This window comes from Peromyscus maniculatus, chromosome 4, assembly GCF_049852395.1.
Source record: "Peromyscus maniculatus bairdii isolate BWxNUB_F1_BW_parent chromosome 4, HU_Pman_BW_mat_3.1, whole genome shotgun sequence".
In the NCBI taxonomy this organism is placed as follows: domain Eukaryota; kingdom Metazoa; phylum Chordata; class Mammalia; order Rodentia; family Cricetidae; genus Peromyscus; species Peromyscus maniculatus.
The window spans coordinates 135562291-135587949 of NC_134855.1; the positions used below are offsets into that span (position 1 = coordinate 135562291).

A 25659-nucleotide genomic window follows, 5' to 3' on the forward strand; every position below is an offset into this window, starting at 1 on the left:
TACCTTACATTTTAAATGAACTGCATAGTTATAATACCTTAAACAAGAATAGAAACATATATACAATATGTTGTAGCAAAAATAACCTTAAATTTTATTGATATACAAAAATCCTTTAAACAAGAGTAGAAATATCCAAAAAAAGCCGGGTGGTGGTGGCGGCGGCGGCGGCGGCGGCGGCGCACGCCTTTAATTCCAGCACTCGGGAGGCAGAGGCAGGTGGATCTCTGTGAGTTTGAGGCCAGCCTGGTCTCCAAAGCGAGATCCAGGAGAGGCGCAAAGCTATGCAGAGAAACTGTCTCAAAAAACCAAAAAAAAAAAAAAAAGAGTAGAAATATATACACAGTATAAAAAAAGCCTTTAAATTTGTATCAATATTCTTTATCCCCCTAAATGATAACAAACATCCATTACATACCAAATAACCAAAGACCACCCACCCCATCTCTTAAGAATATGGGCATAGTATTCTTCAAACTGCTTCCTGCTTTCTGTGGACATAGTATCATTAGGCTCCCAGAAAGAAAATTTTGAGATAATGACCAAATCCTGGGAAGATCAGCAGTAACCTTTGCTGATAGATATTACCTGTCAAGTTTCCGGAAGTCTCACCTGATCAAACATGATCCATATTAACCCGGAAGGAATCCACAGCTTATCATCTCCTGTGAGAACAAAACTTCAAAGCATTTTTTATTTCCAGTTGACAAATAATAGTTTTTGACTATTTAAAAGTAAAGGCAGGCCGGGTGATGGTGGCACACGCCTTCAATCCCAGCACTCAGGAGGCAGAGGCAGGCGGATCTCTGAGTTCGAGGCCAGCCTGATCTACAGAGTTCCAGGATAGCAAAACTAAACAGAGAAACCCTGTCTTGAAAAACCAAGAGAGCCGGGCTGTGGTGGCACACACCTTTAATTCCAGCACTTGGGAGGCAGAGGCAGGTGGATCTCTGTGAGTTCAAGGCCAGCCTTGGTTACCAAGTGAGCTCCAGGAAAAGGTGCAAAGCTACGCAGAGAAACCCTGTCTCGAAAAACCAAAAAAAACAAACAAAACAAAAACAAACTATTCATTCTTTCTATGTCTATACCCTTTTTCTTTTCTTAAGCCTATGAACATATTTTTAAACACACTGTAACCCGTTTAGATGGTTTTCTGCCTTGACCTCTTTTATTTCATATGTTCAGCCTTTTTTGACTATAGGAGCAAACCTTTAACTGTTTACTTACACCTGGATCCTCTGCACACAGCTGTCAGCTGGCTCCACTCAGGTAGTGAAAAGCAAGTGTGAAAGCCAGTCGGAGGTTTGTCTGACCAGGAACTGCATTCAACTTTCCTAGAGCTCTAGAATGCCGATGCTTGCACTGTGGAAGGCATTTTTACTTACTTTTTGGTTTCTGTTTAGTGTGAAAAAGCTGTTTAAATGCTCTGGTGTACAGCAGTGTTTCTTTCTTTTTTTTTTTTTTTTTTTTTTTTGTTTTGTTTTTTTCAAGACAGGGTTTCTCTGTGTAGTTTTGGTGCCTGTCCTGGATCTCAGCACAGCAGGGGTTCTTAAAGGAGCCCTATCTTAGCTGGGTGGCGGCGGCGGCGGCGGCGGCGGCGGCGGCGGCGGCGGCGCCGCACACCTTTAATCCCAGCACTCAGAGGCAGAGGCAGGTGGATGGATCTCTGTGAGTTTGAGGCCAGCCTGGTCTACAAAGTGACCCTGTCTTGAAAAACAAAAAAACAACAAAAAAAAAAAAACCCAAAAGCAAAAACAAACAAAAAAAGGAAGGAAGATTGAGAACACAAAGGAAAGAAGCCTTTAATAAAACTTGCAGCTTAGGCTGCAGTCAATATAAAGAGATGTCTTTAGACGCTACAAGAAAAGGTTAAAATAAAGTTTATTTATGCTAGTTGCTAATGGTGTCAGTCCAGCTGAGCAGCAGAGTGTGATGACCCAATGTCTACACAGAGAAGCGGCCTTCGAACTCAGAGCCTCCTTCCAGTTCTTCTTCCTCTCCAGGGGTAGGTATGCCGTGGCGCGCAGGGCCTCTAGGCCCTCAGCTAAGAATGTCCACACACAAAACAGTAGAGAAGAGCTCCCGGGGAGGAGCAGGGAGTATTTCCCGACAAAGGAGCTGAGGCTCAAAAAGACACTTCCTTGAACTTCTCAGTTGAAGATGTTTTGTGGTGAAGTCAACTGGGCTATTCCAGCTCTGGTGTGATCATGGACCACCCAGCAGGTGATAACAAGGTTCCTGGCTGTGCACGGGTCAGTGAGGAAGGAGAGGCCAGGTCAGCACACAGTCTCAGGACCACTCTTCTAATGTTGGGTCCACTTGATGCTCTTGAGGTCAATGCCATCCTGCACCATCTCCCAGAGGGGACTGTCAAGGAGAAGAGGCACACAGTGAGGGAGGGAGGGCTTAGACAGGGAACAGCAGCCAGCACTGGCACTGAGGCCTGAGAAAGCTTTGCCTCCTCTGTCCTTGCTGCTCGTCCACCTTTGCCCTGGTGAACCCCAACACAGGAGATGAACAAGCCTTTTCCAGCCTCTCCCTAACTTACAATACCGTCTGTGACTTTAACCCAGAAGAACATCTGTGTCTCAGGCCTGCGCACCATTTTATACAGGAAATGCTACTGAGAAGACTATGGATAATGGTTTTTTGTTTCTCTTTCTTTTTTCAAGACAGGGTTTCTCTGTGTAGTTTTGGTGCCTGTCCTGGATCTCGCTCTGTAGACCAGGCTGTTCTTGAACTCACAGAGATCCGTCTGGCTCTGCCTCTCGAGTGCCAGGATTAAAGGTGTGCGCCACCACTGCCCAGCTGGATAATGTTCGTAAAGCCAGATGTACTTTGAGGGTGGTGGCAGTGATTACAGTGACGATTTTGTTTGTTTGCTTCTGCCACTGAAGACTAAACCCAGAGCCTCACACATACTAAGCCGTCTCCTCTCCTGAGCTACAGCCTGACACCCAACTATTGAATTCTGTGGCGTCTGTTTCCCCAGTTAATTTTCTTCAGTGTTACTGAGTCCCACCCTTTGTTTCTGAGAAGAGCTCTCATTCACCATCTTCCTGCGCAGCCTGAGGGCTGTGACTTCAGACATGTGCATGACTCCTGGGTTTGTGCCTTCTTGGCAAGCATTCTACCTCTGAGCTTTTAACCCCAACCTCCCTTTGTTTTTTGTAGGTCTAGGATCAAATCCACGGACTTCACTGATGTTAGACAAGCAGCCTCTATGCTATATACAAAAACCCAGTTTTGAAAACATTCTAGGGCAGGTGGTGGTGTCGCACACCCTTGATCCCAGCACATAGGAGGCAGAGGCAGGCAGATCTCTATGAGTATGAGGCCAGCCTGGTCTACAGAGTGAGTTCCAGGACAACCAGGGCTATATAAACAAATTATCTCAAACAAACAAACAAATCTGAAAAACAAGAAGTAGGCCAAGGAGGTCTACTTTCTTCCTTTGTGGAATCTTTAAATCCTACAATCTCCTTCAACATGGGTTTCTGGCAGTCTGGATGCAGAGCCTAAGAACAAGATGGGAGTCAGCAGTACAGTTTCTTCCAAAGTGTCTGCTGGCATCACTACATACCTCATTTCCCGGAGGCGTTTCACGTGATGAATGCATTTCTCCACAGTGTAGTCTACTTCCTGTTCCGTAGTGAAGCGGCCAATGCCAAACCTAAGGGGACACAGAAGAGCTCTCCAACAGGCCCCAGGGCTGGTCTGCTATTCCTTTTTGGCCAGTTCTCACTGAGGACCGACTCAACAATAGACAGCGCTGGGGGTGTGGTTCAGTGGGCAGGGTGCTTGCCTAGCATAGGTGAAGTCCGAGTTCAATTCCAGGCTGCATAAGCAGGCATGGTGCTGCTTCTGTGATTCCAGCACTTGGGAGGCAGAGGCAGAGCAATCAAGGTCGTGCCCGGGCTACACAGTGAGTCGGAAGGAAACCAACGGGGCGACTTGACAGACACCGGCTCAAAGGAAGCGGAAATGAAGAAGAGCACAGACCTACCTTCCTAGGTAAAGGTTTCTCAGAACACAGCTTGTGGATCAGAGCCAACTGAGAAGTTTCCTACACCTACTCCAGACCTGGTGGGCAGAGGATCTGAGTATGGGGCTCAGACATCTTCACCTTCACCAAGATTCAAGCAGCGGGCAGGGATATAGCTCAGTGGGACAAGGCTTGCCTATCATGTATGATTCCCCAAAACGCACAAACCAGGCATGGTGGGCCCACACCTGGAACCTCAGCACTTGGAGCCGGAGACAGGAGGATAGAATTCAAGGCCAGTCAGGTACCTGACAAGACTTTATCTTAACAAACAAGGAACACGCCGGGCGGTGGTGGCGCACGCCTTTAATCCCAGCACTTGGGAGGCAGAGCCAGGCGGATCTCTGTGAGTTCGAGGCCAGCCTGGTCTCCAAAGTGAGTTCCAGGAAAGGCGCAAAACTACACAGAGAAACCCTGTCTCGAAAAACCAAAAAAAAAAAAAAAAAAAAACAAGGAACACACACACACACACAAAACCACCGAAGCTGAACTCACTGACCTGATAGAAGAGTGTGCTAAATCCTCATCAGTACCGATTGCTCTGAGGACGTAAGAAGGCTCCAGTGATGCAGAAGTGCAGGCACTAAGGATGGAGACGTGAACCTTTAGCCCACAGGACACACCCAGGGTCATTCCTCCCAGGGTTCTGAAGTCATACCACAGGGACAAAGGAGACATCGCCTGGAAATGTCATGGGGCCTGATGATGCCCTGTACATCCTGGGATGTAAACCCAACCCCTCTAGTCTCTATGGTAGATAACTTTCTTGAGCAAAGACACTGTCAAGGGGTGAAAGAGCATGTCAGATCCATCCATTGGATCTGACAAAAGAACCAGAGAACCTTCTGTATCTAGGGCAGAAGATACAACGTGTAACCCTCGAGGATAGATAAATCCTAGGTGGCTTAAAACCAAACTGTTTGTTTAACCCTATAAAAGACACATACATCTTTAGCCGGGCATAATGGTGCACACCTTTAATCCCAGCACTCAGTAGGCAGAGGCAGGAGGATCTCTGTGAGGTTGAGGACAGCCCGGTCTCTATAGAGAGTTTCGGGCAGCAAGGGCTACATAGAGAGATCCTGTCTCAAAACAAAACAAGACAAAAAAGATACATCTTCTAGGTCTTAAGTCACCAACTTCTCTCCAAGAGACCTGCTGGAATGGTGAACACCAGCCTATGGTTGGCAGCTAAAAAGTGACCTTTACCACCATCTTGAACTCTTGTTTTAGCCAGACAGGAAGTTCAGCGACATGTTGGGCACTTCACAGGCAAGCTCCCCGGTGCTACCACAGTGCATGTCTACCTGGTCCAACATACCTCCCTGAGGACAAGGCGACATCCTTGAGTGCCATCAGCAGACTCTCGCCTTCCACATAGGCAAAGGAGAGGTTGATACAGCCTGAAGAAGAGAAAACACAATGATGGTGCTCTGGGTCTCAGTCTCTGCCAGCGTGGAGCCTGAGAGCTGGAGACAGATCAGCGGTCGACAGTTTGCCCCTCACGAAACAGGCAAGTACAGACAAAACCAAAACAAAACAAAACAAAAAACAGAACTGTGGTGGTGAGGAGAGGACACCAGGATGGCTCAGCTGGCAAAGCCCTGCTGCACAAGCCTGGTGACCTGAATCTGTCTGTGGAGCCCACGTGAGAGTAAAGGGAGGAAACAGACTCCACGAAGTTGTCCTCTGACCTGCACAAATACATTGGGGCAGGTGGCCCCAATCCCCACATAACAAATAAAATTTAAAAAGAAAGAGCAGAATGCAGATTGAACGGGCATGCCCATACCAGGATAGTGCTGTTGGGGGTCTCCATTCATCACCACATCTGGAAGGCTGCTCATTATCTTCTGTATCAGCCGTTCTGCTAACTTGGAGATCCGCTTATGGTCATACTACGGAGCAGGCAGGGGAGAGTTAGATACACTGACCACCAGCCAGCTGAGCAACAAAGAATCCCAGAAGCCCTTCTCTACCCAGGAGTAGCTGTGTACCACACAGGCCCTTCTATCATCCCGTTATGTGTGGAAACCGCTGCCTCTCCACCGCGGTCTGGTCTATAAAAGGTGCTCAACAGCTGAACACAAGGTCCCAAGAACCCAGAGAAAAATGGACTGTAACTACAAGCAGGGCATGTCTGGGTTTTGAATCACCTTCTTCAGAACACGGGGCTGCAGGACCTTGACAATGCAGGCTTTTATTTAACCGTGTGCATGTGTACACGCATTTACTTACATGAGGGACTGAACCCAAGGCCTTGCACATCCCAGGCAAGTTTTCTACTACTGACCTAGCTCTTTACTTTTAATTTTGATCCAGAGTCTTGCTATGTAGCCCAGGCTAGTCTTGAACTGAAAATTCTCTTGCCTCGGGTTCATAGGATGCCACACCTGGCTCAAAGACAGATTTCCTGAGACCCTCTCTTGTGGCAGAGATTGGACTCAGCAGCGCTGAGATGTTCCTCAAAGGGAGACCCTGCACAAGGGGACATCCTGAGGGGGAACTGTTGCTCTCTCCAGAACCTACCTCCATCTCCTGCTGTGCCAACTCACATGCCGCTCCCAGCCCCACCACCAAGGGCGTGGGCACTGTCCCCGACCGCATACCCCGCTCCTGCCCGCCTCCACTCTGTAGGGCCTCCACGCGCACCCGGGGCCGGCGGCGGATATAGATAGCACCGACCCCTTGGGGGAAAAGGTTGTTAGAAAAAAAGAAAACACAGATGAAACAAAATATTACTTTCTAAAGAAATCAAAATATTATTTCAAATTTTATAGTTAACTTTTACTAAATAAAAAATTAAAAGAAAAAGACAAAATGGAAAAAGCATAATATTTAGCAAAAGTATTCAACATAAATTATGTTACCACAGGAATAATGAGCAAGATTATTTCAAGCAGTTCCCTATCATACAACATAGGATTCCCTTTGTTTTTAAATTAATTCTTTTTTAATTTTATGTTCATTGTTGTTTTGCCTGCAGGTGTGTCTGTTGGAGGGTGTCAGAAGCCTGGGAACTAGAGTTACAGACAAGTGTGAGCTGACATGTGGTTGCTGGGAATTGAACCCAGGTCCTCTGGAAGTGCAGCCAGTGCTCTTAACCACTGAGCCATCTGTCTATTCCCAGAGTTAATCTTAAGAGCAAAAAGATTAGAAACAGGCTGGAGAGAGGGTCAGAGGTAACAAGCACATACTGCTCTTGAAGAGGACCCATGCTTGGCTCCCAGCAGCCACACCAGATAGCTCACACTGCCTGTAACTCCAGTACCAGGGGACTCAATACCCTGCCCTCTTCTAGTATTCCCAGGCACCTGCACTTACTTTACTAAGACCCAACATAAACACACATAGAGACACATAACTAAAAACAAAAATAATCACACACACACACAAAAACCCCAAAATATAAAAAACAAAGCTCAAGATGAAGATGATGATGACGACCAGGATGACCCACTGGGAGATAGAGAGGTGGTTCAGGGTTTGTTACTCTTGCAGAGGATCCAGGTTCAGTTCCCAGCACCCCACTGGCAGCTCACACAGCTGTAACTCCAGTTCCAGGGGATTCAGTGTCATCTTCTGGTCTTCATGGACATTGCACTCACAATTATACACTTAGATGCATTCAAGCAAAACACTCATACACATAAAATAAAAATTAGTATGTTTAAAAAAATCACATAGCGTAGGGGTCAATCGTTGGGAGAATGTAAATAAATATGCTATGTCAATACAATGAAACACCAAGCAGTTATAGAAAAGATTGACATTCTTTTATGCGGACATTGTAAAAACTCTAAAATACATTGTTAGGAAACTGGTGAGGTCAGGCTTGGTGGCACAAGCCCACAATACCAGCACTGAGGAGGCGGAGCCAGCCTTAGGTAAAGTACAAAATCCTTACGAAAGAAAAGGGAAGAAAGGAAGATCTCATTGACTCCGTACTACATCTTTCTTTTCTTTTTTTTTTTTTTTTTTTTTTTTTTTTCCGAGACAGGGTTTCTCTGTGTAGCTTTGCGCCTTTCCTGGAGCTAACTTGGTAGCCCAGGCTGGCCTCGAACTCACAGAGATCCACCTGGCTCTGCCTCCCAAGTGCTGGGATTAAAGGCGTGTGCCACCACCGCCCGGCTCTTTTTTTTTTTTAATTTCAGTTTGATATTTATTTATTTATTTTTAAAGATTTATTTATTTATTTGCTATGTACACAGAAGAGGGTGCCAGATCTCATTACAGATGGTTGTGAGCCACGATGTGGGTGCTAGGAATTGAACTCAGGACCTCTGGAAGAGCAGTTAGTGTTCTTAACCTCTGAGCCATCTCTCCAGCCCTCAGTTTGATTTTTAGAGTCTCAAGTACTCTAAGGTGACCCAGAACTCAATACATAATCAAGAATAAACATTTTCACTGGGTGGTAGTGGCCCATACCTTTAGTCCCAGCACTCAGGAGGCAGAGGCAGGCAGATCTCGGTGAGTTCCAAGCCAGCCTGGTCTACAGAGTGAATTCCAGGACAGCCAGGGCTACACAGAAAAACTCTGTCTTCAAAAAACAAAACAACAAAAAAAGATGGGGTCTCATTACATAGACTCAGTTAGCCTAGAACTCACTATGGAGACCAGAGTGGCCTTGAACTCACAGAGCTCTACTTGTATCCAGGGCATTGGAATTAAAGGAATACACTACCATGCCTGATACCTTCGTTTAGTTTTAAGATGTTCTGTTAGGTGAAAAAGCAAGATCAGAACATACATAACTTGAGTAAAAAGGAGTGGAGAGAGAGTAAGGCTGTCCTCATAAATAAAGAGAACAACTGTAAAAAGGATGGTACAGCAGACACAACTATAGCCCTATCACTCAGGAGACTGAGGAAGGAGGACGGCCAACTCAAAGCCGGGTGGGACGGAATCGAAAGACCCTGATGGGGTGAATAGGGTAAAGAAGAAATGGCAATCAAGCCGCATTCTAGAGTACAAGTGGGTATCTGCAAGAACAGTTCTTAAGACTGTTAATTATAATCTGTGGGAACCCTTAGTAGCTAGGATGGTGGGACACGTAGTGATATCAGCCTGTCTAATGAAAACTGTTCTGTTGCTTTTACTTACAGACGTCTAGTGACATCTGACAGACCCTGACAGAACCCTGTTTCCTCAGCCAATAATTATTAATTATCTATATATAAATATCTATATCCCTTTCCAGGACATCGTGGAGGGATCAAGGAAGAACATTGGCTGTGCACACAGCATCTGCAAACAGGCAAGTGTTCTGTGTTTGTTGAATGGCCCTTGTGTATTGCAGGCCCCTCTGAATGCACAACCTTTTTGGAAAGCATTCCCAGTCTCTAATGATTGTGACGAGCATCTGTCATAGGGTTTGCTGACAAGTTCAAGGAAAAGGCAGGGGCTGGTACCTTTAGGACCATAGAGTTTGTGACCGCTGATGCTCATGAGATCAATTTTCATGTCATTGACATCAAGTGGGATTTTCCCAACAGCTTGGGCTGCATCAGTGTGGAAATACACCTTTCTGGAACTGCAAATCTGCCCTGAGGAGTGACAGAGAGGAAGACCCATAACACAACGGAAAGAAGCTGGCAGCTGTCCTGCAAGGCAGCGTGGATGACCTAAGCAGCTGTTAAGGTGTGTGTAAATCCTCACCCTGCCTTCCCACCTCCCTCTCCCCTCCCCACCCCTCGCCTGCTCCCTCCCAAGTCCCAGGCTCACTGCTGTTACTCTAAAGATCAAGGGCAAAACATCAAACCACAATCACAAATGATAGTTTGATGCCCAAGATTCTTCATACCATCTCATTTACCCTGGGAATAGAATATCACTTTTTAAATCTTTTTTAATTTAAAAGAAGGAAAGATTATGGGAATTTTTTGCTAATTTGCATAGAGATTACAAGGTGAACTCTAAATGGGGATAGAGAACATCCTAAAGGGAAAAAGGATAGATGGCCTTTTCTTATTGTTTTGTCATTTGGGGCAAAAATATGAAATAAAATTAAATAAGAAAAATATAAAGGGCACTTGACCCTACATTCTAAAAACTCAAATAGCGGCTGTGCCACCTAAAATGCGGTTGGCAAGGCACAAGCTCTTTCGTTGGTCACTTGCTGTCATGTTAGAACTGTCTGCTCCTGCCCCCTTACATGGACCCCAGGGATGGCAAGGTCAGGGGAACCTATTTTACTCACCTATTTCTGCAATGGGCTGCTTGACACCAATCTCATTGTTCACAGTCATAACTGATACCAGGCTGGTATCTGGCTGGATGGCAGCCTCTAGTTCCTACGAATGGAGGAGTAAGGAGTGAATATGATGCCAAGAGAACTACATAAATAAGAATGCAGATAATCTTAAGTCTAGAAAAGGGGCCTTTCACTATAACCCTATCTGAATACTTAAGTAGTAAGTAATGGGGGGTTGGGATGTAGTTCAGTGCTTGCCCAGCATGTGTGAGGCACTGAGTCTAATCCCTAGTAATACCAGTTAAAAATAAACAATAACGACAACACAAGGGACTGGAGAGATGACCAGAGGACCCAGGTTCAGTTCCTAGCACACCATGGAGGATCACAACTGTAACTCCAGTTCCAGAGGATTGGACACTTTCTTCGGCCTCCACAGGCACCCAACACATGCATGGTACACTGATATTCATGCAGGCAAAAAGCCCATTTACAAAAAACAGAAGTGAAAAAAAAGGCCAGACATGATAGCACATGTCTATAATCCCAGGAGTTCAATGCCAGCCTGGGCAACATTGAAACCCTATCTCAAAAAAAAAATAAAATAAAAAGTATGGGCTGATGGCCCAGTGGTTAATAGCACTTGTTGCTGTTGTAGAGGACATGAGTTTGATTCTCAACACCCACACAGTAGCTCACAACCATCTGTAAGAAAAAAGAAAGGTCAGTTGAGTAGGTATTATAGCCCATGACTATAATACCAACTCTTAATAGGTTGAGGCAAGAGGATCAGGAGTTCAAGGTCATTCATGGCTACACGGCCACTTGAGGCCAGCCTGAGATTCACAAGACACTGTCTCAAAGACAAAAGAAAAGAAAAAGCTTACACAAGATCCTAACTAGACCAAATAAACAAATCCTGACGTCAAGCTGCTACAAGGCTACAGACAGAAGAGCAGAGTGACCATGGCATGAGGACAGACAGACATGGAAATAGGTCAGAAACATATATTCAAGTCTTATATTTGTAGACAGGATCTCACTCTGGAGTCCAGGCTAGCCTCAAACTCTGGTGATCCTCTTCTCTGAGCCACCAGAGTACTGAGGTGAAGGGTAAATTCCCCGAAATCTAATCTATTCTAACGTGTTTGTTTTTGCAGTTCTGGGGATCAAACCTACAGCCTTGTGCATGCTATGCAAGAATTCTAGCTAGGTGGTGGTGGCTCACATTTTTAATCTCAGCATTGGGGAGGCAGAGGCAGGTGGATCTTTGTGAGTTTGAGGTCAGCCTGGTCTTCAAAGTGAGTTCCAGGACAGCCAAGGCTACACAGAGAAATCCTGTCGTGGAAAAAAAAAAAAAAGAATTCTACCACTGAGCCACACCTTCAATCACCATACTTCCTTTATAGGATGATAAGAAATAGTGCAAGGGCCAGGCGGTGGTAGCACACGCCTTTAATCCCAGCACCCTGGAGGCAGAGGCAGGCGTATCTCTATGAATTCAAGGCTAGCCTGGGCTACAGAGTGAGTTTCAGGAAAGGCACAAAGCTACACAGAGAAACTCTGTCTCAAAAAACCAAAAAAAAAAAAAAAAAAGGAACAGTTCAGGGAAGGACCAGGCCAGAGCTCTTCTGTGGTGTGAATGCCTGACATCATACACTCATGTCCAGTAGCTCTCTTACAAACTAGGATCACCAAAAAAGCTGAGAGACAAGTTTTCTCCAGAGAAGAGCAGTGCACACAGAGAGAACACAATGTCCTTCTCTGTCAGCTCTGTTCCATGCTCCAGTCTCACCATTAGCTCAGCCTTGGGGCTCCACCCAAAGCTGGAGAGACAGGCTTGCAGGATGAAGCCAGGCCCTCCTATTCTGTCCCTGACGCCTAGCATAGGACTCCTACCTTTAAGTCAATGATTCCACTCTTCTGCACTGGGAGGTAGGTGACCCGAAAGCCCTCAGCCTCCAGTGAGCGGCAGGAGTCCAGCACACACTTGTGTTCAGTCTGGGTGGTGACCACGTGCTTTTTCCGTGACCTGTAGAACCTGGCCACTCCCTAAAAATGGATAGTAATAGAAAGAAGGAAAGCATACAGAAGTAGCAATGACATGAACCCTATTTCTAAACAGTCTTCTTGTGAGTGTCTGCTAAGGACTGAACCCAGAGCCTCGAGCATGCTAAAGATTTCTATATCACAGACCAAGTTCCCACTCAGTATGTGATACTTTTAACATAAGAAGAAATTATAAAGATAGGCTGAAAAAATTTGAAATACCAAATCTCAAATGTAATAAAATAAAGAAGTGAGAACATTTATTTTATTAAAAATACAAGCAAAGGAAACTCAGAGTCAAATACAGCCCACATACCTACAGTCTCAGCTCTCAGCAACTGCAAGAAGACAGCTGCACCCTGGGGCCATCTCGAGCTACATAGTAATTTCTAGGCCACGGAGGGCTACTTAGTGAGACCTGGTCTCCAGACAAAGGAACTAACAAAATGGAGGGGGGGAGGGAGGGAGGGGGGGGAGGGGAAAAGTAAGAAAGAAAAATAAACATAACTGAGTACAACAGCCTGTTGTCCTTGCTACTTTGGAGACTGAGGAAGGAGGATCATTTGAACTCAAAAGTTTGAAACCAGCCTAAGTAACATAGCGAGATAGCATCTCAAAAACAAAGAGCAACCCGGGGCGGGGATAACCGGGTCAGGTGCTTGCTGCACAGACTTGAGGACCTCTGGGGCTGGAGCGACAGCTCTTAGGTTAAGAGCACCTGCTGCTCTCACAGAGAACTGGATTCTGTACTTAGCATCCACTGAGGACTCACAACTGTCCTTGACAGGGCACCCAGCACCTTCCTCTGCCTCAGAGGGCACTAGGCATGGATGTGGTACACCCATGTAGGCAAAATACATATCAAATAAAAATAAACACATCTTCTTCAGAAGTTTAAATACATGAGCCTAAGGAGCTGAGTTCTAACCCAGTCTTCTTGTGGTCCAGTTCTGGAGAGCTGGAGACAGGAGAGCCCCAGGGACTCACCAGCCAGGCAGGCCAGCTCAGTTAGTGACATCCAGTCCGACAAGAGACCCTGTCTCAAAGGAGGTGGCTGGAGTTCATGAGAGTGACACCTGAGGGTGCCCCGTGGCCTTCCCAAGTAGGGTGAGGACTTAACTAGCAACTCATTTTTCTCGAAATCTTCACGTCTGGCTTTGATTTAATGGTTAAGGAGTCTTTTTCATGTTTCTTATTTATCTGTTTTGCAATATGAATACTGATTCGTTTGGATGTCTCTTCTGTTTTAATTGGAGAGATATTTTAAAAAATTATTTATTTGTATTTTATGTACATTGGTGTTTTGCCTGCATGTATGTTTGTATGAGTATCACCTGGAACAAGAGTTACAGACAGTTGTGAGCTGCCACGTAGGTGCTGGGAATTGAAGAACCTGTTCTCGGGAAGAACAGCCTGTGCTCTTAACCACTGAGCCATCTCTCCATAGAGAGATGTTCTTATTGAATAGTGTAAGCTTGAGGGTTCAATCCCTGTGGTGATATTTTGTTGTACTCTACTAAAACTTGCCTAAGATCAGAGGACAGAGCCAGCCAGAGTTAGCCACAGAGGTCAGGCAGTGGTGGCACACACCTTTAATCCTAGCACTCCGGAGGCAGAGGCAGAGAGCCGTCTGGATCTCTGTGAGTTCAAAGCTACTCTGGAGTATACAAGATTAGAGTCCAGTTTAATAGAGAAACAGCCAGGCAGTGGTAGTACACACCTTTAATTCCAGCACTTGGGATACACACCTTTAATCCCAGCACTCAGAAGGTTGAGACAGGAAGTGATATGGCTGGGCAGAGAAAGGAATATAAGGTGGGAGGAGACAGGAATTAGGCCCTTTTAGGCCCTTCCGGCTAAGGACTCAGAAGCATTCAGTCTGAGGATTCATGGAGATGGGACCTTCTCTTTTGGCTGAGGAGTTGGCGAGGTGAGAAGTGGCTATGGCTTGTTTCCTCTGTTCTTTCAGCATTTAACCCAATGTCTGGCCAAGAAATCCCTAATGCCATTCAGGGATTTTTTAAAAAATTTTATTTATTTATTTTTTTGAGACCAAGTCTCACTCTGTAGCTGTGGAACTCAAGAGATCCACCTGCCTCTATGTCCTGAGTGCTGGGATTAAGGCTGTCCACCATCACACGCAGTTTTGCTGAACTATTTATTTATTTATTTATTTATTTATTTATTTATTTATTTATTTATTTACTTAGGTTGTTTTGAGACAGGGTTTCTCTGTGTGGCTCTGGAGCCTGTCCTGGAACTTGCTCTGTATACCAGGCTGGCCTCGAACTCAGAAGAGTGTTGGATCCCCTGGGATTGGAGTTACAGATGGTTGTGAGCTGCCATGTGGATTCTGGGAATTGAACCAGATTCCTCTGCAGGAGCAACAGTGCTCTCAGCTGCCAGGCCAACTTTCTAGCCCCCTTATTTATGTTTTTAAAATATTTTTATTTTATTTGTTTTGTTTTGTTTTTCGAGACAGAGTTTCTCTGTGTTGTTTCTCTGTTTTGGTGCCTGTCCTGGATCTCACTCTGTAGACCAGACTGTCCTCGAACTCACAGAGATCCGCCTGGCTCTGCCTCCCGAGTGCTGGGATTAAAGGCCTATGCCACCGCTGCCCGGCAATATATTTTTCTTTTCTGTGTATGGATGTTTTTGCCTGCATGTATGTCTGTGTACAACATATGTGCAGTGCGTGTGGAGGTGAGAAGAGGGTGTTAGATTCCTTGGGACAAAAGTTACAAACGGTTGTGAGCTACTATGTGGGTATTTGGAACTGAACCCAGGTTCTCTGCAAGACAGCCAGTTTTCTCTTCTTTCTTTCTTTTTTTTTTTTTTTAAAGATTTATTTATTTATTATGTATACAGTGTTCAGTTTGCATGTATGCCTGCAGGCCAGAAGAGGAAGTCAGTTCTCATTACAGATGGTTGTGAGCCACCATGTGGTTGCTGGGAATTGAACTCAGGACCTCTGGAAGAACAGTCAGTGCTCTTAACCTCTGAGCCATCTCTCCAGCCCTCTTTTTTAAAGATTTATTATGTATACAGTGTTCTGCCTGCACACCAGAAGAGGGCACCAGTTCTCATTACAGATGGTTGGGAGCCACAATGTGGTTGCTGAGAATTGAACTCAGGACCTCTGCAAAAACAGCCAGTGCTCCTAACTGCTGAGCCATCTCTCCAGCCCCAGCTAGTTTTCTTTTTTTTTTTTTTTTTTTTTTTTTTTTTTTTTTTTTGGTTTTTCGAGACAGGGTTTCTCTGTGTAGCTTTGCGCCTTTCCTGGGACTCACTTGGTAGCCCAGGCTGGCCTCGAACTCACAGAGATCCGCCTGGCTCTGCCTCCCGAGTGCTGGGATTAAAGGCGTGCGCCACCACCACCCGGCTAGTTTTCTTAACTGTTAAGTATTTCTCCAGCCTCTCCGAGCCCCCACACACACATTTTTTTTTTTTTTTTTTTTTTTTGAGACAGGGTTTCTCAGTGTAGCCTTTGTAGTATCCTGGAATTCACTCTGTAGAACAGGCTGGACTCAAACTCAGAGATCCACCTGCCTCTGCTTCCCAAGTGCTGGGATTAGAGGTGGGCACAACCACTGCCCAGCTCTAGTATCTTTTCTTAAATGTGCATTAGTGTTCTGCCATAGGGGTCAGGTCCCCTGGAACTGGAGTTACAGACAGTTGTGAGCTGCCATGTGGGTGATAGGAATTGAACCTGGGTCCTCTGGAAGAGCAGTCAGTGCTCTTTTTTTTATTTTTTATTTATTTATTTTATTTTACAATACCATTCAGTTCTACCATCAGCCACGGGTTCCCCTATTCTCCCCCCTCCCACCCCCTCCCCTTACCCCCAGCACACCCCCCATTCCCACCTCCTCCAGGGCAAATCCTCCCCGAGGACTGCGATCAACCTGGTAGACTCAGTCCAGGCAGGTCCAGTCCCTTCCTCCCAGACTGAGCCAAGTGTCCCTGCATAAGCTCCAGGTTTCAAACAGCCAACTCATGCAATGAGCACAGGACTTGGTCCCACTGCCTAGTTGTCTCCCAAACTGATCAAGCCAATCAACTGTCTCACCTATTCAGAGGGCCTGATCCAGCTGGGCAGTCAGTGCTCTTAACAGATGAGTCATGTCTCCATTCCCCCACCCCCGCAAATTAAGTAAATAAAAAATCCTTAAAAAGAGAGAAATTAGCCGGGCGGTGGTGGCGCACGCCTTTAATCCCAGCACTCGGGAGGCAGAGGCAGGCGGATCTCTGTGAGTTCGAGGCCAGCCTGGTCTACCAAGTGAGTTCCAGGAAAGGCGCAAAGCTACACAAAGAGACCCTGTCTCGAAAAACTAAAAAAAAAAAAAAAAAAAAAAAAAAAAAAAAAAAAAAAAAGAGAGAAATTAATCTTATCAGGATCACAAATTAATTTTCAAAAACTAAAAAATTTAAAGTGATAAGATGAGGGCTGGAGTTAGCTCAGTGGTTAAGAGAGTGTACTGCTCTTGTAGAAGACTCGAGTTTGGTTCCCAGCATACACACTGGGTGGCTCACAATTACCTATAATTAGCTCCTGAGAGATCCAATGCCTTTGGCCTCTGAGGACACTGCACTCACATGAACATACCACACAGAGATATACATATTACAAAATAAAAATAAAAGTTTTTTTTCATCTCAAAAAAGCCTGGTGCAGTGGCGCATGCCTTTAATCCCAGCATTAAGGAAACAGAAGCGGGCAGATCTCTGAGCATTCAAGGCCAGCCTGGCCAAGAGAGCAAGTTCTACGCCAGCCAGAGCTACATAATGAGACCAGGTCTCAAAATTTAAAAAGGGCAGGATATCAGAATATTACTTATCAGCGGGACAGCATGGCTTTAGCAAGCTTAAGAGTCCAGATGCCCAGCACCAAAAAATAAATAAATAAGAAAAAATTAGACAAATAAGTTTACTAGATCTAATTAAAACGTGATTATGCTGTATGAACCATTGACATGACTGTTAAGAGTGGGACACTGGCACAAAGCATCTGCATGCCCCAGATATAGAAAGACTAGTACAGACCGAGACCCAATGAAGGGCACAGAGGGTACCAAAGCAAGTCACTCAAGATGCAGAGGAAGTTTGTAAGCAGATCTAATGAGAAAGAAAGGGGAAAGCTGATAGGAAGGTGGCTTTGATCAGGTGAGGAGGAGTGAATGGATCCCGGGTAGCTTTGTCAACCGGAAACAAGCTAAAGTCATCTGAGAACAGCAGCCTCCATCAGAATGCCTGTCGGCATCTGTAAAGGCACTTACTGATTAATGACTGATGTGGAGGGCCACACACTGCGGTGGGGCCACCCCTGGCTGGTGGTTCTGGGTGGTGTAAGAAAAAGCAGGCTGAGCACGTCACGAGGAGGGAGCCAGTAAGCAGCACCCCCCATGGCCTCTACTTTCCCTCATCAAGGCCTGTAACTTGGAAGGTGAAATCAACGCCTTCCTCCAAGTTGCTGTCGGTCATGGTGTTTTATCACAGCAACAGAAACCTAAGACAGTTACTGTTACCCACTGTTTTAAAAAGGACTAACATCCTAAAAAACCCAACTGTTAGTGGCCTAAGAGCCACCTCCTTTTCTATCCACGGCCACACTGCGCTCAGACCACTAGAATAAAAGACAAACCAGATAGACTGCAAAAGGCTGAAGAAAAGCTTGCAGGATTGCTCAGGAGGCAAAGGCACTTGCCTGGTGACTTCAATTTGATACTCAGGAAAGGGGGAAGGAGGTTTCGGGCTCCACAAAGTTGTCCAACAACTCCAAAACCAATTTTTTTTTTTTTTTTAAAGGCAGAAGAAAAAAATAGGGATGAATGGATAGCTGGGAAAAACAAAAACAAAAAAAACTATGCCTCCAAATGATAGAGGAGCATGGAACTCTAAACCCGAGGAAGCCCAGATAGTTTCTGGCTCTCTTCTGTTTCCTTCTGTCCTTCTTCTTCCCAAATGCTCCTCCCATGCTAAGACTCCACTACACACGCCCCAGCCCTGTCTCTTACCTTAATGGCTATGTTGTTGGACTCAGTAGCTCCACTTGTGAAAATGATCTCTCGAGGATCAGCTCCAATCAGAGCTGCTACTTGCTGTAAGCCAAGAGCCAAAGATACACAGCATCAGTCCCCAGGCAGGAGTCGGGCTTCAGACACAGCTAGGGCAGGGTTTTGTGTCGAGGAAGCTCCACTGCAATCTACCCACTGCCCACAAAGAAAATGTGCCTACTGGGTCAGACTCGGGCTAAACAGAGAACTGACTGTTGCAGCTTAGATATTCTCTTTTTCTCCATTCTGGGACAGGCTGGTGAGAATGTCGGATGTGGCTCAGCTGCCAGAGGGCTGGCCTGAGGTTTATGAAGCCTTGGGTTTGATTCCGAGCACTGAACAAACCAGGTAGGGTGGTGTGCACCGGAAATCGCAGCACTCAGTAGGTGGGGGTGAGACAGCTGCCGCGAGTTTGAGGCCAGCCTGGGACACCCAGTGACTTCCAGGCCGTCTGAGACGGGAATGTGAAACTGGTCTCAAACAACCAAAGCAGGGAGCCAGTGAGAGGCATCAGTGGGTCATGACGCTGCTGCAGAACCTGACAACCCAGGTTTCATTCGCTGAGACCCTCATGCTAAGGAGAGAGCCTGCTCCAAATTGTCCCCTGACCTCCACAATACATATTTTAGTACATATGTGTACACATACATGCACACAAGCAAGCACATGCATGCACACACATTCCTAATTGAATTGCTGGGTAGTAGCACTCAGGAGGCCGAGGCAGGTGCAATCTCTGAGTTCACGGCCAGCCTGGTCTAGAGAGTAAGTTCCACGACAGCCAGGGCTGCACAAAGAAACGCTGTCTCAAAACAAAACAAAACAAAAAAATGTTTTTGCTTGGTGTGGTCGAACACATCATAAATCCCAGCATTCCGGAGGCAGAGGCAGGTGGATCTCTGTGAGTTTGAGGTTTGAGGCCAGCCTGGTCTACAGAGTGAGTTCCAGGACAGCTCTGGCTGTTACACGATGAAACCATGTCAAGAAAAAACAAATCACAACCAACAAAAAAATTCTAACTCAATGTCAAGTAAGGAACTGGAAGGATGGCTCAGTGGTTAAGATCACTTGCTGCTCTTGCAGAGGACCCAGGTTCAGTTCCCAGCATCCATATGGTGGTTCACAACCATCCTTAACTTCCAGTTCCAAGGGATCTGACAGCCTCTTATGGCCTCCTCAGGCATCAGGCACATACACGGTTCACATATACATACACACACACACACACACACACACACACACACACACACACAGGCAAAACATCCATATGCATAAATGTAAAAATAAATGTTTTTTAATGACAAATTTTGTTTTTAAGTTTTTTTCTTTAACATTTATTTTTGTCTGGGGGACATTCATGCCACAGCATGTGGATTTTGGGGGATCAAACTTAAGTTAAGGTACCTATGCAGGCATCCCACTGACCCAAGAAATGCATTTTTAAAATGTATTTACTGAACTCTTTCTGTGTACTTTTTGAGCCACACAGCAGTGTTAACCTTTACCAGCACTGTCTCCTTTTAATTTATCTATAATTGTATAGAGCATCAACTATTTTACTTTTCACTTCATAGGTGAGGATTATAAGGCTTAGAGAAATGAGATGATTTGGCCAAGGTACTTGACCCAGTGACTATGGGAAGTAATTAAACACCTGCAGTTAAACTCCAAAGCTACTCTCTGAATCTCTCCTAGAAATACAACCATTTCCTAGAAATGCCTCCCACAGGACTCCCGAACTTCTCAGAACCTTGTGCTAACCTGACGAGCATGTTCCATGGCTGCCTCACTCTCCCAGCCATACGCATGAGTCCGAGAATGTGGGTTCCCATAGTAGTTCACAAGGTACGGGAGCATGGCATCAAGCACCCTGGGATCCTGAACACAAGAGAATAATAGGTAATCAACTGAGAACCTACTCCATCCGCTCATAACCACCCACCTTGCTCAGTGTATTTCCAACCCTTCCGAGGCTGCCTGAATTCTTCCACCTCCTCACATACTAGTCAAATATTGACCTGAAATAGTCCCACTTCAAAACCACCTTAAACCACAAGGTTCTGCTATGCCCTCGAGAAGTTTATAAACAGTCTTTAATATTTCTTTTATTTGTTTATTGAAAGATAGGGGTTTAGGTATTTCAGTCTGGCCTTAAATTTGTAATCCTGCTGGGTGTGGTGGTGTACCCCTTTAATCCGAGCAATCAGGAGGGAGAGGCAGGCAGATACTTGAGTTGGAGGCCAGCCTTGTCTACAGAGTGAGTTCCAAGGCTATACAGAGAGAATCTGTATGGAAAATCCACCCGCCTCCTGCCACCCTGCTGAAAAAAAGTAGCAACACTATCTTTAAAAAAAAAAAAAAAACTTTATTAATTATATGAATGGGTGTTTTGCTTGTGTGTGTGTGTGTGTGTGTGTGTGTGTGAGAGAGAGAGAGAGAGAGAGAGAGAGAGAGAGAGAGAGAGAGAGAGAGAGAGATACATGTCCTAGTGCCCTGTCCATAGAGTCCAGAAGAGGGTGTCAGATTCCCTGGAACTGAGAGATCCGCCTGCCTTTGCCTCCCGGATGCTGGGATTAATAGCATGCATCACCACTGCTCACTCCATGTTTTTCTGTTCCTTTCTTTCTCTCTCTCTCTCTCTCTCTCTCTCTCTCTCTCTCTCTCTCTCTCTCTCTCTCTCTCTTTCAAACATAGGTTTGAAGCTCCCTATGTGGCCCAGGCTGGCCTTGAGCTCACTCAAACTCCCGCTGCCACAAATCCAGCTCCAAGGCCTGAGCATGGACTATTTATTAACTACAATACCTGTCACTGAAAGCGATTTGACCAGTCAATAGCTAAAAAAGCGGTAAAGCCTTTTCTACTGAACTCAAATCCAAGTCTCCTGGTGCCTGGCTCCCTTTTCTATCACATTTAATGGTTCTCAATTCTACAGAAATTTCGGTGAAATTTGTTGTTCTAATCTTTCCTCCCTTCAAAGAGTCTCGGGGAAAGCTTCCCCTTAGTCCTTACCAGAGGAGTTGTAGCCTGCACATCCATGTAGAGGGGTCGTAGCACTGCCTCTGAGGGAACAGTCGAATGGAGGGCATGATCTGCAACTGACAACAGAATGGAGTACCAAAGTGAGAGAGGATGCAGCCGCGGACGCAGGGTACACAAGACAACAGACGGTCACAGCTACTGCGAGGTGAACTGAGCAAGAGTGCGGTCGGCTGTCAAAGGGAAACAACGCAGGACATCGAGGGAAGGAATAGACTCAGGGTTCCCTGAAGGGACGTTGGTGGCAATAGGGAGCGATCTTCACTATTGGGAAGCTCTCCAGCAGAGTGGGATGGGCTCTAAAAAGCAAACACATTTATAAGAAACGTGAAGAGCGCAGGTTCCCTCAAAGGTTCATGGCTGGAGGAGCCTCGACTAGCAACACTTGGTCAGGAGAGATCTGAAGGACTACAGCCGTGGAAGGATGTAAGCGCCATCCTGAGAACGTGAGAGAGCAAGCGACGGGAAGGTTTGGAGCCGGGGCGGACAGGCTCGGGAACACCGCAGTGCTTAGCAGCGACGACCCAACGGCCTCGGGCTACCGGGGAGGGTAGGCACTAAGGGGAGGGGAGCGTACCGCGCAGGCGCAAGCCCCGGGTGGGCGCCGTGAACCCCGACCGGGCCACAGCGCTGGCAGCCGAAGCCGCCCGCCTCCAAGCGGCTCGCAGCATGCTCCCAGCAGAAGAGCCCACCATCCGCAGCGCTTGCAAGTCCTCAGCCCATGATCCCGGAAGTAACTGCCCCGCGCTCCGGAAGCGATCCGACGGGCGGCGAGCGCCCTCCGCCTAGCTTTCGGTGTGAGACGTAGAGCCCAGCGAACGCGGCGGCGAACGAGGTGAGGTGGGGCCGGGCCGAGCCCTGCGCCTCGCGTGCGGGGTCCTCGGCCCTGGGAGGGAGGTGGAGGCGTGCCACGGCGGGCTTGGGCCTGGGTCCTGCGGAGCGCTTCCGTGTGCCCCTGGCTGACCCTCGCCTGGCGGCCGGGCCCTCACTGTCGTAGCCCTCTCACCGCAGATGCCGGTGGCCGTGGGTCCCTACGGGCAGTCCCAGCCCAGCTGCTTCGACCGTGTCAAGATGGGCTTTGTCATGGGGTGCGCCGTGGGCATGGCGGCCGGGGCGCTGTTCGGCACCTTCTCCTGTCTCAGGTGAGCCTCGCGGGCGGGACTTCCTGGATTCCTCGGACCCGAGAGCACACCAAGTTGATTGAGGTTGGAAGCGCAGTGCTTAGGGATCTGAGCTCTAGAGTCAAAATGGCTTTCTGACTCCGTTGTAGTTCGGTGACCTTAGGCAAGTTAGAGGCAGAGTTTCCGCAGCTGTAGTCGAGGGCAGTACGCTTACCTCCACTTTTGTAAGGAGCAGTCATATTAGTGTGCCTTTACATAGATAGAATCTGGCACATGGTTAACGCGCAGTGGGTTTTGTTCCATGGCATTTTAACTTCCAACTGCGTGTAATGAAACGAGCTTGTTGAGCTGTGTTACTGTCCTGAAAATAAGGTGTAGCGATAATGCCGATAAACTTAATTCTGTAGTCAAATATTCTACCTGATAAACTGTTATTCTAAAGGCTATCTCCACATTTGGGTAATGTACTTATAAATTACTATTTATTCAGTACTGGTTAAATATCGGGCTAAAGAGTGTAGTTTGTAAGCATAATGATGTTCATTTTACACTTCACGCAGCTTATAAATTCCCCAGCTTGATTTTTAATCTGGATTAAACTCCAAAAATAAACTTAAGGAATCATCTAGAAGACACGTCTATTGAATAATATCACAGTCGTGACTGCTTTTCATGTCCATACTACTTCATTCTATAAATCTTCCTTCTACAAACAAACAGAAGGGAATTAATGTGGCATTCAAGACATAATGTCCTAGAGCCCTTAGATCTTTTCCTTGACATTATTTATCTTCCTTGGGGAGAGTAACATCTTAAGAATGACAAACAAGAAACCGGACGGTGGTAGCACAAGCCAGGAGTATCTCTGTGAGTTCAAGGCCAGCCTGGGCTAGAGATCCAGGAAAGGCTCTGAAGCTACAGAGAAACCCTGACTCAAAAAAACAAAACAACACAAGACTGAGGCGAAGGGATTGTCAAGCTATTAATGCTTGATATAGTTCAACACTCATTATAAATGGGAAAGTTAATTCAAATTTCATTCCTGTATCATTCCTAAAATAACCCATTCTTGCTTGCCTCCTCAGGATCGGAATGCGAGGTCGAGAGCTGATGGGTGGCATTGGGAAAACCATGATGCAGAGTGGCGGCACCTTTGGTACATTCATGGCCATTGGAATGGGCATACGATGCTAATCAGGGCAGAGATTGCCTGCATCTATATTTTCCCATCCATTTTGACCCTTGTACAATAATAAAGATTTTTCTTCTCAGTCTCAGCCTATTTTTACTCCAAAGATATAGTATTTAAAAGCATAAGCTGAGCTGGACAGATGGCTCAGTGGTTAAGAGCACTACTTGCTCTTCCAAAGGTCCTGAGCAACCACATGGTGGCTCACAACCATCTGTAATGAGATCTGGTGCCCTCTTCTGGCCTGCAGGGATACATGCAGACAGAACACTGTATACATAAATTAAAAAAAAATAAAATAAAAAAATAAAATAAAAGCATAAGCTAAGGGCTTAAGAGGTTGCAGTCCAGATATCCATACAGTTACTCTACCTTCTGTAATTCCTTGGGATCTTCTGGCTTCTACAGGCACCAGGAACATATGGTACACCTTGAGTATATGCAAGCATACCACTAGTACTTAAATTTCAAGCCAGACTTGTTGGCATACAAATCTAATAGGAGCACTCCAAAGATGGAGGTAGCCATACAAATTTTTCTTAAATATTTGAGCCAATAAAAGTGCAGATTCCTGGCTGGATGATAGTGCTACATGCCTTTAATCCCAGTTCTTTATAGGTAAGAGGCAGGAGGATGTCTTCGTTAGAGGCCAAGCTGTTCTACAGGCCTGAGTTCCAGGACAGGTTCCAAAGCTACACAGAGAAAATGTCTCAAAAAACAAATGTTTTCACAAGTCCTGGTTCAGCTTATCAAATATTGTAAACATTAATTAGTTGGCAAACAAAAGTATACAATTAGAACATGGTCACACACGAGTGTCGATTGTCTTCCCAGCTTCAGAAACAATGATTTATCTGCTATGAAAAACATGTGAAACGGCCGGTATTCTCAAATACCTAAATCATCTCATATGACCTTCTAACTAGCCTCAACATTGGACATTTTAATTATGTACCGTGCTCATAAAATTCTGCTTACTGGGTTAATGGGATAACACTATGAGGAGGCAAGGAACCAGACCCGACTGGTCTTGTTAAAATTTCTGATTAGGATTACCCTTCACCTATATATTGATCAGAACTTGGATAATTAGACAATAAAAATACAGAAGTTTTAAGTGTTTTGAGGGCACATTGAAAATTAAGGCTTAGCAATTACAGATTTCTTTTTTTTTTTTTTTTTTTGGAGACAGGATTTTTGTGTAGTTTTGGTGCCTGTCCTTGATCTTGCTGTGTAGAAGAGGCTTGCCTCAAAGTCAGAGATCCACCTGAGTTGGCTGGGATTAATGGTTAAAGGCATGCACCACCACCAACCAGCTTCAACTTCAGATTTGTTAGCATAGGAGGATACAATTGCAGTTACCAAACAGAATGGAACACTTCAAAATGCACTCTGGGGGCTGGAGAAATGGCTGAGGCTAAGAGCACTGGCTGCTCATCCAGAGGACCAGAGTTCAATTCCCAGCAACCACATGCATGGTTGTGATACTGATTTGACCTGGTGACCTCTTCTGGCATGTACGTAGAACACTGTATACATAATAAAGAACTTTAAAAAAAAATGCACTTTGAACAATGTTATTCAAGAAAAAAAACTTTTACTCCCATTTACCCCTTCCACCCTGGATTTATCTATAAGACAAGGTGTGCTGGCTGGCTAGCTTGGATTGGTTAAACTGATGTGGTCATACTTGTTACCTGCAAAAGAATGGCAGATCCAACATTATCCCCTAGGGTTGACTCAACCTTTAAAAGAACTGACATGCTATGAAAACCAAGTGGTCCACTGAAATCCATATTGACTATTCTGAAAAAATAAAATAAGCAGTGGTTTAGCAATAATGCTCTTCCAGGACCTGGCTTCAGATCCCAGCAACCACTTTGTAACTGACAACCACCGATACCCGTAATTCCAGAAGAACCAACCTCCACAAGAGCTAACTATGAATGTGCTGCACACTAAGAAATATACTG

At 45.8% G+C, this 25659-nt stretch overlaps 2 protein-coding genes across 3 annotated transcripts; one reads left to right on the forward strand and one right to left on the reverse strand.

The window, feature by feature from the left end:
* Positions 1–1864: 1864 nt before the first annotated feature.
* Nfs1 (NFS1 cysteine desulfurase) lies at positions 1865–22093 on the reverse strand. 2 transcript variants are annotated; one of them, XM_076571018.1, is made up of 13 exons: positions 21954–22093; positions 21350–21429; positions 20102–20218; positions 18302–18385; positions 12138–12290; positions 10245–10338; positions 9457–9591; positions 6575–6732; positions 5838–5943; positions 5367–5448; positions 4545–4628; positions 3584–3673; positions 1865–2367 (listed from the first exon to the last, which is right to left on the reverse strand). In XM_076571018.1, exons 1-13 carry the CDS (start codon positions 22069–22071, stop codon positions 2304–2306), a joined length of 1365 nt encoding a protein of 454 aa, XP_076427133.1. In that variant the 5' UTR covers positions 22072–22093; the 3' UTR covers positions 1865–2303. The 2 variants fall into 2 exon arrangements, with proteins under 2 accessions (XP_076427133.1, XP_006988333.1); XM_006988271.4 differs by having other exon boundaries at positions 21350–21435.
* Positions 22070–23768, forward strand: Romo1 (reactive oxygen species modulator 1). Its single transcript, XM_006988270.4, has 3 exons — positions 22070–22211; positions 22388–22518; positions 23583–23768. The coding sequence occupies exons 2-3, from the start codon at positions 22388–22390 to the stop codon at positions 23689–23691; spliced, it is 240 nt and encodes a 79-aa protein (XP_006988332.1). The 5' UTR covers positions 22070–22211; the 3' UTR covers positions 23692–23768.
* Positions 23769–25659: the final 1891 nt, after the last annotated feature.